This window comes from Diabrotica virgifera, chromosome 9, assembly GCF_917563875.1.
Source record: "Diabrotica virgifera virgifera chromosome 9, PGI_DIABVI_V3a".
Classification (NCBI taxonomy): Eukaryota; Metazoa; Arthropoda; class Insecta; order Coleoptera; family Chrysomelidae; genus Diabrotica; species Diabrotica virgifera.
In genome coordinates this window covers 88958563-88973882 of record NC_065451.1, presented here as the reverse complement: position 1 = coordinate 88973882, position 15320 = coordinate 88958563, and the positions used below count along the sequence as shown (strand labels likewise).

Sequence of the window (15320 nt, the reverse complement as noted above, 5' to 3'; positions counted from 1 at the left end):
CTAATTATAATATTATTACGTTTATGCTTTACTTGAACCATCTTCAGGATCATTAATGTCTACGTCAATATCCTCATTACTACAAGTATCACCTTCGTTATTTTCTTCTTTCCCATATAAAGCAGATGGGAGATATTTTTTTATTCGAATTAAATAACCATCCAATTCTACAACTTTTAGTAACGATACAAATCCATATAAACAGATTTGGTTTTTAAGATACAAGTCACAAATTTCAACACCTTTTTCATATTTTCTGGCTAATTCTGTACAAAATTCTGAAGAATATGGTGATGGACGCACTGCACCATAAATGGCTTCATGAGAAGCATCAAATTCCAAATTGGAGAAAAGTTGGTGTAAACTTTCAACACCACTCTTTAAATCCGTAACTTCGATTTCGGTAACGTAACACATCCACATTGTAAATACTAGTCTCTAGCAGTGAAGCTGAAGAACAACTGTATAGTTTTCTCTACAACACGTTATAAACTAAAACCCCCCACCAACAGATGGTTAGCACCCCACTACAATTTTATAATAAATCCATTTCAAAACTATCTACATAAAACTCACGCCCATCATTATTTTCTTGTTCTGGTAGAAGTAGTCTAGCTTGTTGGATTAAATAATCGAGATTGCTTTGTTGTTGATCAGGTGTAAACGTATCTATTTTGTAATGACCTCACGCTAATGTGTTAATAGTTCCAGGTAAAACATACCTCTTATCATCGTGGGAAGTTAAAGCAACCTTATTTTTTAACTCGGTATACATTTCATGTAAATGCGACTTAAATGTATACATTTTACGATAAATCTTTGCATTAGCATTATCAACCACTTGTTTATAATCCGTAAATGTTAAAGATTTATTTATAACGTTTTTGGAAATCCCTTTAGCTTTTTTAAAATGTTTATTGTTACTTAATGTCACACAATAAGCTTTGGCACCAGTGCCACAAAAATTGTAATTGGTTCACCTTTAAACTCATCCTTTAATTTACCAACTACTGATGGTGTTTTGGGTATATTAAAAATATTATCTACTGGGTAATGAGATGTACCAAATAAATCAAGGTTTTCTTTAATATCGCGGTACACGTTTTCTGTTTCAATATGTAAAATTAAAGAATCAGTGTCGGTATACAAAAGGGTTGCATCACCCATATATTTAGCTTTAATGTAGTTGTAAAAAAAATCATACATACGAATTTTGGATATTTCTAAAATTGAAAAACCGACATATACCGGTTTGTCGTAAACAATTTTTAAAATATTCATTTGAATTGCGACTAAATTGTCAGAAAATATTGAAACAGAGTGAAAATTCGGCATACTAATAAATCCTTCAGCACCGATACTACCGGGTAAGTTTTCCCAGTTGGATAATAGTTTAATATCAACCCTTTTATCAACGTTTTCCATAGTTTTCCCATAAATAGAGTTGGTGTAATTCTTATATGTGCTTTTATCAAATTCATTATCTGAGGAATTACGTAAATTCGTATTCAATTCAATATAAGGTTTTAGCCACGGTGATTGAAAAAATTCTAGAATTCGATAAATTTTAGTCACCTTTAACCCTTGTTCAACACTTTGTTTTAGATTTCTATAATGGATAATATATTTATGTTTCGGTAACAACGTTAATACAAGTTTGGGATCTTTACCATTAGGAGGTATTATATTTTCAGGGCAAAACGGTAAGTCGTTGTGATGATCATCTAATGTTTCAGGATATGTTAAATCAACTTCCAAAACATACCCCTTCGGAGATTCATCATCGATTGATAAACAATTAAAATTAGTGATTTCTACATCATCTAACCACCGAAAATCACCATGTGGGAGATATTGACTCATGGCGTAACCATAAAGATTTGTCGCGTCTAAATAAAGAATATAGGAGGTAGGTTTAGAACAATCATAATTTTCACAATACTGACTATTTGCAGTAGCAAATCTAGTGCTACATTGACTTATACCTCCACGTATTCCCTTTTTAAAAAATGAAGCATATCAATATCTGTTAATAATTCAAGCTGAATATTAGTTTTACGCAACATGGCATCCCAGCTAAGTGATGGAGCTGTTAAATATTGAGCAGGATCTAATTTATAATTAAATAAACAATTACGCCGAAAATTTTCAAAAACATCAGCTAATAATAAAACATCTGACTTTAAATAAACATCGGAGTACTCTCCTAAATTTTTACAATCAAAAACTTCCCAAACTTGCTTAGCTCGTAAATATTTTTCATCGGAGACACCTTCACCTTTTAAAACATCGAAAAATTGTTCTTGCGCAGGTAAAGATACCTCATCAAGTTTTGAAAAGTTATCCAAGTATGAATAAGATAAAACACCTTTCTGTCGTAACAATCCGAACTCTTCATTTGACCGACAATATTTTCGTAACTTTAGACATTGATCACCGTTGAGAGTTTTACTTAAATTATCTAGTGAATGAGGTAAAAATCTGAAAGAATCTACAAACCTTAATTTTAAATATTTTATGTATTTTGCTCTAGACCGCGATCAACTAAAAGTAATTTGGTGAATGATATATATCTTTCTTTAGTTTGTGCAATAACATCAATTTTTTCGTTATTTTGAGCTAATTTTGTTATAAAAAGATGTGCATCGTAATTGGTTAAATTATGCATAAAAACAGGAATAAACTTCGGTAATTTGTAATTTAAATTACAAGCGTTATGAGCTGCCCCCGAAAACAACCCCGTTAAATGTGAATGATCTCTAACCTTCATTTCGTTAATATCGAATGGTTTATCACAAATGTGACAACACTTACTTTAAAAAAATTGTAATTCCTCTTCCGTTGTGAGTTTTTTCATAGGTTTAATATGTTTAAGGTATTTATGATAAATAGTGTAATCTTTTTTTTTCTAGTTTTTAAATAAATGTTTCAGCCACATTATCACCGCGGTAAATAATGAGTTGTGATAAGCTATCATCAAAATAACATTTAATATAAAAACCGAATGAATATGGTGTGTGCTGGTAGGTTTTAACAGTAAATGAGGAATTATCAGAAGGTGTCGCATGCTGTATCGGTTGTAGTATACTTTCAAAATCAGCGTATATAACAAACGGAACTTGCATTTGTTTATGATAGTTGGAAAACTGTAAGATATTTTCTTTTTGTAGATACCCGAATTTATTGAGAATCATGTCTGTAGTTGGAAGCTTAGTACAGTGGAACTCTGATAAGTCGGCCCCCGATAACCCGGAAGTCCGGCTAACCCGGACCGATTTTTATCAGACAAACATTGCAACAATAAAAATGTATGTAATATAATATTTGAGAGATAATGGGTATTTGTGTAATTTGAACTACATATACCATAGTAAAAATGACTCATGGCACACGACGTTCATTGTCGTGTTATCGAAAACAACAGGCACCTGTAAGTAGTATTCTTTATTTATCCTTGAAACTGTCTTAGCATGTTATTAAATAGTCTTCACTGTTATTAAATAACATAACATCGTTGCGATTGAGACGGTATTGTGAGTAGTAAAGCCGTATTGTTCGCTTCCATTCTGTAATCGTTCGTAAATTTATTCAGATTATGTGTTTGCGTGTTTTTTTGTCTACGTAATGGCAACAAAACGTAAAAATATTGTAGTGGCAATGGAAAAGAAACTAGATGCATTAAGTAGAATTGATAAAGGCGAATCTTGCAGCATCATATGGTGTCGGTACATCTACAGTATCGGATTGGAAGAAAAATAGAACTAAAATCGAAGAATTTTGTTTCAAAATGATAACAAAAGACAGTTTGGACAATCGGTGCAAAGCTAATAAAGCTAAAAAATGAGACTCCCGACGACGCTTTGTATGTGTGGTTTTGTGTGGAATACGAACGTGGTTTACCAGTGTCTGTGTGCCAATTATAACGGAGTTTATCTGTAAGCATACCATATTTTATTAATTTTTACCATTTTCTCCGGCTAACCCGGATTTTCGATAACCCGGATCAGCCGCGGTCCCGATTAATCCGAGTTAACGGGGTTCCACTGTATATACAAAGTTACAATCATTGTCTTAATGTTTGTGAAGACGTTCCAAGGATGAGAAAAATTGTAAACAACCATTACATAGTAAAGTCTGACCATTATGATGTGATTTTTGACTTGATATTAACCGCGATAAATTTTTAATATAACAATAATGGCTATTCCCGTTATCATCAAAAATAAGTAATAAATTAACATGTGTAGATTTTTTAGATTTTGTGTGATACAGCGGTCCAACGATTTCCAATTGAGTAACATTATTTTTTAAACATTCACTGATCCCAAAAACGTTAATTGCAATATTATTTAGTAATTCAAATTTTGGTATATCTGACAATTTCATAGGGAATTCTATATTATGGAACTGTAAGAGACTAGTATAATGTGGATAAGAAGTAGTAAGATTGGATTTACCTGTCGAGTTAAAAATGGATGCGTTTACCGCCCAACCAAAACATGCTTCATCCTTATTTATTATATTAATAACCGCTTTTTTTACCTCGATTTGTCGTGGTAACCTGATATATGAAGAAGATCGTAGAGGGTTGTACTTAATGATATTAACTTCTAATGATTGGATTTGTAAAAGACTCCATCCAGATTCCTTTTCTTGTATTTCCGAAACCTTGGGTAATATTTCACTAATAAAATCTTGATATGCTTGTTTCAGATTAGTGGAAATAGTAATAATTTGATTTTGAGTATTAAATGATTTTAAATCATAAGTATCTTTTTCAGGTATTGTATACATAGAGTAAAGTTCAACATTAACTTTTATCACTTTAAATTCGTGTAAATAGTTATGTAGAAGACTCAAAACGTTACCCTCAATTTCATTAAAGAATTCCAAGTGGTCAGTGTGATGTTTGCTGCTACTAAGACGGTAACTACTAATACGATTTTTAAACGAACTTGATAGTTTCTCAACCCCACTGTCTAGATAATTAATAACACTTTTGTGTGAATTACTACGTAAATGCCCTGTTAGCCCTCTTCCACAAATTTTTTTATAACAATCTTGACATTCTATAATATTGGATCTAGTCGTAACTGAACGGGTATTAGATGCTTCTGCGGTAGGACGGGAAGTTGCTACTGCAGTAGCCGAATAGTTTATATTAGCTGATGTATCAACACCTGAAAGTTTCACCTTTTTCACCTTATTATTAAACCGTTGTGGGCAACTTTCCCGTTTATGTCGAGTTACACTGCTTCTGCTGGATAAAACTTTTAAACAGGATTTTTGACTGAAGCTTGGTGAACGTATGACGCAAAAATAAACAACGAGGAAAGAAGTGTGATGAATAAATATAAACCGGTTTTCAAATACCGGTTTTGAACTGGAAATACCAGTTTTAAACTGGTAATACCGGTTTTGAACTGGAAATATTTATCCTCGTTATTTTCAAGTAATAACAGATTAGTATTCCTGACTAGTGAGGTAGGATGAAACAGTTTTTACCGCTTTATCGCGATATGTGTGATTTTTTCTAAAAAATAATGATGGCTTTGTACTACAACCGACGAGACCTTTCATTAGAGTGGTTGGAAGGTGGTGGTAGGACTAAAAATAAAAAACCTCAAAAAAAATCCTCAACAAAAAAAAATTGGAAAATATTAAAAAAAAAAATGAAAAAAAATTGAAAAAAAAAATTGAAAAAAAAAAATGGAAAAAAATGAAAAAAAAAGAAATGAAAAAAAAAATTGAAAAAAAAAATTGAAAAAAAAAAATTGGAAAAAAAATGGAAAAAAAATTGAAAAAAAATATGGGAAAAACAAAAAACCTCTATACCAGTGTCAGGTAAACCAAAGCCTTTGGACCAGTGTTAGGTGTTTACCTTGACCGGTTATCTACCTTTCTTTGTTTGAGAACTGGTTTCAGAACTGGTATTGCGTCGGGTCGATTAAGAACTGGATCTACCCTACCACTTTGTTTGGTTGAGTTCACTTATAAATTTCAATTTGAGATGTCCGCTCGGTTATTCCAGTCGAGTTTTTCACCCGCCGCTGAAATGGATTTAGATAATATTTTGAATTTTGAAACTATTAAATGTCATACACAATGTGTAAGTGCCGGAAAGCGTGTTGTGTGTAAAGAGCCGGAGGTGCCGCCGTCGAAAAAAAAAGACGGGATGGATTTAGTGTTGATTCGTCGTTCGTCCCTCCAGCGGTATCGGGAGTGAGGGATAGCAGAAAGAGAGCGCCGTCAGAGGAAAGTGTCATTTATGTGGGGAGCGAAACACTCCCCCTAAATCAGCCACGCAGCGAGATGGGTCGCTTAATTTTAAAAATTAAAAAAAAATACAGCGGTGGCGGCGCAAACTTTCAAAGTAGCGGCGGAGGTGCACGCTTCTCCAAGCACTTCTACATCAAAATTACACCACTCTACATCTTTCTAAGATATTTCCGACCCTGAAGACGGGACACCTGATGTTAACCCTTCACTTCAAACCCACAACAAACCCTCTATCGATGGTTACCCCTCTATCGGAGATATATTAAATATCTCCGAATTGGGATCATCACCTGAAGAGGGGTTAACACAGACACCTATGACAGAACCTCAAGCTGAAGAGGAATTAACGCAGAAACCCATGACTGATACCTAAGTCTGGGAAAAGCAACTTATTTCAAAAACAGAGCCGTCACTCACTAATGTAGTGACAAGAGTTCTCCAAATCCACAACCGCGCAGAAGCCTACCACCATGCATTTTGTGAGGATTTTAAGGGAGGACTTGTGTCGGCTCTTGAACGTCATCAAGACCGCATTCAGAAAAGGTTGGATGAGAATATAAAGGATAGTGAACTCCTTAAGAAAGCCATCCAAAATATTTTTTCATATGCCGAAAAAATTTCGGAGGCTTTCCACGAGGAAAAAATCCGCCTCACACAGGATCTCATCAATATAAAAACTTCCCTGGCCGATGCTGTGGGATCAGATTCTCGAGGTAAGAATTTTTAAATACAATATGTTGCGACAATTTTACTAATAAAATGTAAAGCAATGCTAATAATGACAATCACAATACTGATAATGTTTTCCATGAATTTTTACAAACGAAAATTTAATTTATTCTCTATTACGAAATTTTAATTTATTCTTCATTAAGTGTGATCATTAATTTTTGTACACCATTATGATATTTTAATTTGTTCTACATGTTGCTGTAGTAATTATTAACTATTTAGTAATTATTTTTTCACCAATTTTAACAAATTGACAAAATTACTTACTAAAATCACTAGCCAATTGTGTCTGCGCTAACAAAATTTAGAGCAATGCTAATAATAACAATTACAATACTGATTATGTTTTTCGTTTGTTACAGACTTATTCATCAAAAATGTCGCTGGTGATGTCCCGGGATGCGGGATGAGGGTGCATAAAGCAGTATATGTTGTGTGAGTTTTTATACAATTTTTTACCTAATCTAACTTTTACTTTTTACGAGCATAATAAAACAGTTTTTTACGAATTTTTACAAATCTTCTATTACGGATTTTTAATTTGTTCTTCTATTAGCGCTATTCGTATATTAATACAATTTTTTACGTAATCCAACTTTAATTTTTACGAGCATAACAAAACAGTTTTTTACGAATTTTTTACAAATCCTCTATTACGGAATTTTAATTTGCTATAATGTTGTTGTTTGCTGTAATTGCTGTTTTCTATAATGTTGCTATTTCTTTGTTACAGATTCTACCCCGTAGGTGACTCCTGCGACCCTGTATAGTTAGTATTAATTATTTTTTAAGTGTATATATTGAATCATAGTTTGTATTTATGTTTATTTTTAGTTAGTATTAATTATTTTTTAAGTGTATATATTAAATTTTATATTTGTTTATTTGTTTATTTTTTAATAAAAACGTATTTAACAATACATGAGTTTTTCTTACTTTAAACTTTGAATCGACTTTTTGTAAATCAAGTTGTATAGTTCAGCAAGTCTAATTTTTATAAAATTTCTTCTCTCCATCTTAGTAAGACTTATATTGTCATTTGCACCATAATTCGATCGCTTTAAAAGTAGTTTTAATTAAAACTCAAAAAATTGTAATTTGGTATCCATCTTAACCGCTTTCAACATAAAGAGTAAAAAATAAGTTTTTTATTATCAAACAGTTAGTATTAATTTTATTTTTGGGTAGTAAAATATAACTTAGCAGGTTGCAAAGCAGTATAACATTTAATTTAAACATTTCTTTAAAGTTCTATTGAATCTAGTTTTAAATGAAAAAACGGTAAAATTGTGGTTTGCAGGTTGTAACAAAATGGTGGGAATAAGTTTGTAAATAATTTATTATCAAGAACATTTTCAGATGGTATATAAGTATACAAAGTAAATTATAATTTAACATGTTACAAATTATTATAACAGTTAATTCCAACATTTACTTAAAGTTCTATGATTACATCGACAAGATCGGGTGGTACAATCATAGGTTCCCAACAGATTTGTTCTATCTCACACACACGTCCGTTTTCTATAACCATATTATCATCAACGTTATTTTCTTCATCTATTTCATCCTCCGTCCCGTCATCCTCTGAAAAAGAGTCCTCCGGGATTGTTGAGAGGCTCCATGCAGATCGCAGCAGGTTTGTTGTAGAATCGCATGGGCCGGGATCAATAGTGTCGCTACTTACCACCCAGTCCGTGCTACAATCACACACATCACTATCAACATTTACTAACATGTTTGATGGAGAATAGATTTCCGTAATCGCTACACCTCTCGAACTCTTCTGTGCGACTATTTTCGATTTATATCACAGGTACCACTCCCACCACCAGACTAATAAGGGTGAAAGGTAGGTAGGCGGACAACAAAGAAAAATGATTATACCTCTCAAACTCTTGAATGTGACAATTTTCGATTTCTGTCGCAGGTACCACCTCCCACTACCAGACCAAACAATGAGGGTGGGAGGTGGGTAGGTAGACGACAAAGAAAGGTGAATATCCGGTCACAGGTAATTAGGTAACAAAAAGTTAAAAAAGCGATCAAGGTTTTATTGGTTTTATCTCTTATTGTTGACTTTTTACTTTTTGGTAATACTGGAGGTTGGTAGGTAGACAACAAAGAAAGGTGAATATCCGGTTAGGGATAGTTAGATAACAAAAGGCTAAATAAGCTCAAGGTTTTATATTTTATTGTTGTTTTTTTACTTTTTATTAATATTATTAACTTTTTCTGTTTTCTAGCGTAATTAGTGTTATTAATGTGGTGAGTTTAAAAAATATATAGGCTTATACCCCCTCCATTCTAATTTTACATTATATAAATTATATTCCCGTATAACTTTTTAGTTAAACATGTGTCTTGACGATGGTAACTTTGGTAGTATGAGCTCGTTTGAGGATCGTTTACTATCATTTCAATATTGGAGAGGCCTAGTCGACCCCGTGTTGTTAAGCAAAGCTGGGTTCTACCATACAGGGGTCGCTAATGTAGTTTGCTGTTTCTACTGTAAAGTCGAAATACACAAATGGGAATCATACGATATACCTATTGATGAACACATAAAGTATTCAACATGCCTGTTTGCAAGACTGATGAAATCGAAAACATTTGAACATGACGATAAACCGAATATGTTGGTTAAATCAAAACCGAAACTTGAAAACTTTAAAATTTATGATTGTTTTTTAACTGTAATTGTAATTCTAACTGTTTTATATACAATTTGTAATAAATTATAAAATATTTTTGTACTACTTATTAGATTTAAATTTACATTGGGGACAAAGAAAGTTGGTTAACCTCTAACTTTGCTAAGAAAATTGGTTCACCTCTAAAATTTGCTGTTAGCGACACAAGTTTTAAAACCTGTTTTGATATGGTGGAGTGGGGATCGATGGTATATAATTGTATTGATGTAATCATAAAATCAGTTTATGAGTAAAAATAACTATAACCATGCATCAAGAAAGTATTGAACTTATTATGGATAAAGTGGATAAATTAGTTACCAGTGAAACATCGATACCTAACTTAACATCTATTGGATATTACACCGACAAAAAAAATTAAATAAAATTTGTGTAAACTGTTGGGTAGAGGTACTTTGTGAACTCGGGCAAAACAACATGTTTGATGATGTGTGTCTAACCATAACATTGCGTGTGTACGTTAACGAATACCCGACAATGCGTTATCTATTAGACACAGCTTTGCAAAGAATTTTTGAACTTTCCGACGTTTGGTTGTGGGTGGAGCAATTCCAAAAAAAGACATCAACTTTTGATGACCTTTTCCCAAAACTTGTCCAATACCAACAATTAGAGCGTCTTAAGCCTATAGAAGACCTGCTACCACCAAGGATTCTAAAACGATTGAAGTGTGCGCGGTATCAACATCCCTACAAATGTGAAGGTTGTTTAGGTAAAATCCTGTGAACTGTTAAGCTGATGGAACGCCTGGTACCACCAAGGATTCTACGATTCAAGCGTAAGTAGTTTCAACATTCCCACCAGTGTGAAGGTTGTTTGGCTGGATCTTGTAGGTGCAAGTAGACTATAGATAGAATTTATTATTGTAGTTTGAGTTTAAAAATATAAAGTATAAAATATAATTTTTTTATTAAATTTACTCCATTACAAAATTATCATATATAAAAAATACATTTGAAAGGGCGCATATACATTTTTTTTCAGAGTGGTAAAAACATTTTGCTTCCGATACTGGTAGTGGTGGGAATTCACCTACTTCGACTACAGGTGTAGTAGAATATTTTCGTATGTAATTCGCTTTTTCCAATCCTTTTACATAGACTATTTCAGCTTTCTCTGTTATTTCCCTTATAATTTTTTTAAACTCGTACAGTGGGGTATAACCTTCATTCCAAGAAATGCAGTGATGGTGTTTACTTAACCATGTCACCTGCTGAATTAAATTGGGAGATAACATTCGTAATGGAAAAGGAGGCTTAAATATATATATCATAACTTTATCTCCTGAATAACACGCTAATTCTTTACAAATAAACTTATTATTCTCGATTTTAAAACCTTGGATGTCAATAACAAGTTTCATATTTTCAATTGTTTAAGTTTTCGAATAACGTGTTTTAGGGTTTCGTACTGCTGAATTTGTTTTTTAAGTTCTTTTAAATGGTCTATAAAGTTATTTAACGTGTTTTCATGTGAGCGATGCATGGTAAACTAACATTTATAATTGTTACTATCAAATAATATACAATTATAACACCTGTGTATTAATACTGCTTTACTATTTTTGTTAGTGGATTGTATGTAAATTCCTTCTCATGTAAAATTAAACAATAAGCAGATACATCAGTTGTTGAAGGTGTATTTGTTTCAAATTCGATACGGAGAACGACGGACCCATTTTGGATCACTTCTTTCTGTCTAGAACAATGTATATGTATTAGTGGTGTCTTAGTTTTAAAATCTTGCGGGCTAAATATCGGTTGGTTTAAGTTTAAATTATAATAACTTTTCTGAAAACTTCCAAACATCTCATAAATTTGAGCGAATTTGTTAGTGCCAAAATCTATTTGTAAATCATTATAAGGATATCGTTCAGAATTCAAAAATACCTTTATATTTTTAAGGTCGTTATGATCAAATTTGCTCATATCTTTAGTAATCTTTGATTTTCTCCCTTTCTGAAATGCGATAATGATATGTCTAGGTGTTTCAATGTTAGTACTGGTTTTTACCGCCCACGTATGCCGTGTCGCATTATTTAATGATGGGTATTCAATCATTTGCCACGAACGAAATTTAATTGGTAGCTCAATATTTTTATGAGCTATACTATTTAATCGTAGTTGTTTACGCATGCTTGGGCTAACATGAGCTACATTCCACTGTAATTTTGTAATTTCGACTTTAGGACGTTCGGTTTCGTCAATACTCACAACCGCATCGACATCAACGTTTGATCGTATTAAAATAAGCTCCTGCTTACAATTCATTATAATTCGTCTGAAGTCTTCAAAAAAACCTGATAATAACCGTAATGGTATGGTTTCGTTTTCGTTGAAACTCAGATAGTTTTTAATCGTTGATACCAGTCCAACCTCTCGAACAGAATCTATAATAACTCCATTTAATTCATACCGAAGCTCGCGAAATAAAAATGAAATAGCGTTATTTATAAATTTCAGTTTTGTTGGTTCCTTATCATCGTGTGTGAGTAGCTTCCCCTCTATGTCTAGATATGATGTCGAAGGTAACGTGTACGCGTCTAGATCTTGAGTAGGAATTCGTATTTCATCGTTATAGTTCAATTTTCCGGGAAATATGGTGAATAGCTGTGAAATTGATATTCCTGTATAGTCGTGTCATTATAAGGTTGCCCAGTCACATGTAACACTTCCATCACACTAAAACTTTGAAGCCAAGCTTTTTTAATAATAATCGATTAGATGGTGTTAATATTACCGCTGTTTTTTTGAAACTGTTAAATTTTTGCTTTCGGTTGTCTCTTTTATAGTTTTTTATGTAATGTGGTTGTTGGTAAGAAAAGTTTAAAACCATTATAATCGCTGTCGTAAATGTAAATTTATAGTAATCTCTTCTTGTCGAAAATTAAGTAATTTACCGTTTTGATCAACAATTTTTATACTAATGTTGTTGATCGTCTTAACGCTGATGGAGTAATATAAAATATTTTGAGGTGACTCAACTATTTTATACCCACTCGGTACGGTAGGGAAAAACTGATGGATTATATGAACTGGGTTCCCATTTAAATACGAGCCTGAAGCGATATTGCAGTCCACACAGATTGCATTCGTCACTGAAATATTTACTGGTTCATCAGAAACATGTGTTTTATTTGCTTCCAGTTCCCATTTCTTGAATCCAAAAATTTTACCTCTAGAGTTTTCAGTAGTGAAATATAGTGAACAATTACTTTTAATAGATACTTTAGATGTGTTTTTATCTGGGGTGATATTTATATAAGCAGTTTTATCTCGTTCTTTCATCAACTTCCTTAAAAGCTGAATTATATCTTCTAATTCATATGAGCCCAAGGGAATATGAGTTGTATAAGTAAAATTACGGCAACCAAAGAGAAATACATTATTAGATTCGTCAATGTTTTGTATGGAGTTAAAAGAATAAAAGTTTGTTAGACCAACTTCATAATCAAGACTTTCATCCAAGTAGATGGGTGGATTAAAATTATAACTTAACGTGGAAGAACAAGTAGATGGGTGGATTAAAATTATAACTTAACGTGGAAGACTTCCCGGTCAGGGTAAAGTTGTACGACATATTTGCTAGAGGGTTGTATTGTTTATACTGATCCACAGGACCTACTTATATTGGTTATATACAAATTGTAATGCGTATTGACCGCAATTGTATGAATTATGTTGCAACCTTTCATAATTATAATTTATGTTCACAGAACCGCCAGTTTTAAAGTATTTGATTACATTGCGTGGTGGTGATAAATCACCGTAAGAATCAAAATATATAATGTTATTATTATCCTTTGTATAAGCTGTCCAGTGCGTACCTTTTCCACTATTTGAATCCATATTTATAATACCGCTTTCATTTGTTCGAATTTTACTTGGTAAGGTATCTCTCATGAAAACACCTCTAAAATGCGGGATTTTTAATACTTTCACATATTTTCTTATATCGACATCTGTTAACGGATGATGGGGGAATATTAGTTTTTTGAATATGGTTCTAAATACATTCCATACCCTTTAGTAGGTTTTAAGTATAACCCTTTACCTCCTTTTTCCATAGCAAGATTATGCCGTTTTTGTTCAACAATTTGTTCACGGTTGGTTTTTGCGTCGTTAATAGCCTTCATAATTGAAGCTATCCCACCCCCAACAGCGCCTAAAGCCCCGAGTAACGGTAATAGTAAAGGTAAAAAACCTCCTTTTTAGGTGTTTTAATAATACGTTTTTTTAAATTAATTTCTTTTCTTTTTAAGGAACCGCCTTTTTTATTTAACCTGCGTCTAAATCTTTTACGTAAACCCATACCTAATTTGCGTTTACCCTTCATTGCCGTTGTAACTAACCAAGCTGCTGTTTATTCACCAAATGTAGCGTCTTTGGATTTTATCCGATCCCAAGCTTTGTTCTCTAGTATTTTATCAGCTTCGTGTCTTTTAGCAAGTTCTTTATGTTGGGAATATGTAATGTCATGTTCTTTGCAGGCTTCGTCTAATAAATTTATTCCTGATTCACCGCGTGTAAGTCTTTTCTCTAGCTTAGTCCCCGGTCCACAATACGAATAACCTGGGATGTGTACCTCGACTGGTAGCTTATTAATGATTTAATAATCCGCGACCTCTTCGTTTTACTGCTGGATCTCTACTAATCCTTTTTTGCCTCATTATACTTCCTTTTATATATAATCTGCCACCCTATATATACCCACATCATTCCCAGATATAATGAAGATCGAAAAACAACAACTATCTCTCCCTATTACAAACCACGATGTAGTTGTACAGGATAATAAAATAAAAAAACATGGGGGTTTATTTGGCGGTGATTCAAAACGCTGTCTTATTATAGGGCCGAGTGGGTGTGGTAAGACAAATACATTATTATCGTTGATTGTACATCCTAATGGTTTAAGATTTCAAAACATTTATGTTTATTCCAAATCACTTCATCAACCAAAATATGTATACCTACGTGATTTAATTAAACCGATATCTGAAATTGGGTATGAAGAATATAGTGATTCCGCAAACATACCTACTCCAGAAGACGTTAAAAACTATTCAATAATAATCTTTGATGATGTAGCTTCTTGCGATCAAAAACTTATTCAAAATTATTTTTGTTTTGGTAGACACAAACTTACCGATTGTTTTTACTTATCACAAACTTATAGCTCTATACCAAAACAGTTGGTGCGAGATAATGCCAATCTTTTAGTGATTTTCCAACAAGATATGACGAACTTAAAACACATATATGACGACCATGTTAATATTGATATGAGTTTTCAAAAATTTAAAGATTTTAGTTCTTTTTGTTGGAAAGATAACTATGGGTTTGTAGTGATTGATAAGGATTGTTTATTATCTTCAGGAAAATATCGCAAAGGGTTTGATACTTTCGTACATATATAAAGGAAGAAGTGCGCCTTGTTAGTGTTAGTAAAAATGGATTCTCGAATTGCTAAACAGCTGTTAAAAACCCGTCAGGCATTAAAACGTAAATACCGTAGTTTAAAAAGTGATATTACCAAGTCTCAAAGTCAGCTAGAAAAAAATTATCAACCCATAACAAAACCGCTCAAAGAGTT

General features: G+C 32.7%; 1 protein-coding gene across 1 annotated transcript; it reads right to left on the bottom strand.

The window, feature by feature from the left end:
- Positions 1-11269: 11269 nt before the first annotated feature.
- LOC126891092 (uncharacterized) lies at positions 11270-11995 on the bottom strand. Its single transcript, XM_050660270.1, has one exon. It carries the CDS (start codon positions 11993-11995, stop codon positions 11270-11272), a length of 726 nt encoding a protein of 241 aa, XP_050516227.1.
- Between the last annotated feature and the right edge of the window lie 3325 nt (positions 11996-15320).

Bases quoted from the DNA above. Each gene is read 5' to 3' on its own strand.
- LOC126891092 (XM_050660270.1), bottom strand. From the start codon at position 11,995: ATGAATTGTAAGCAGGAGCTTATTTTAATACGATCAAACGTTGATGTC.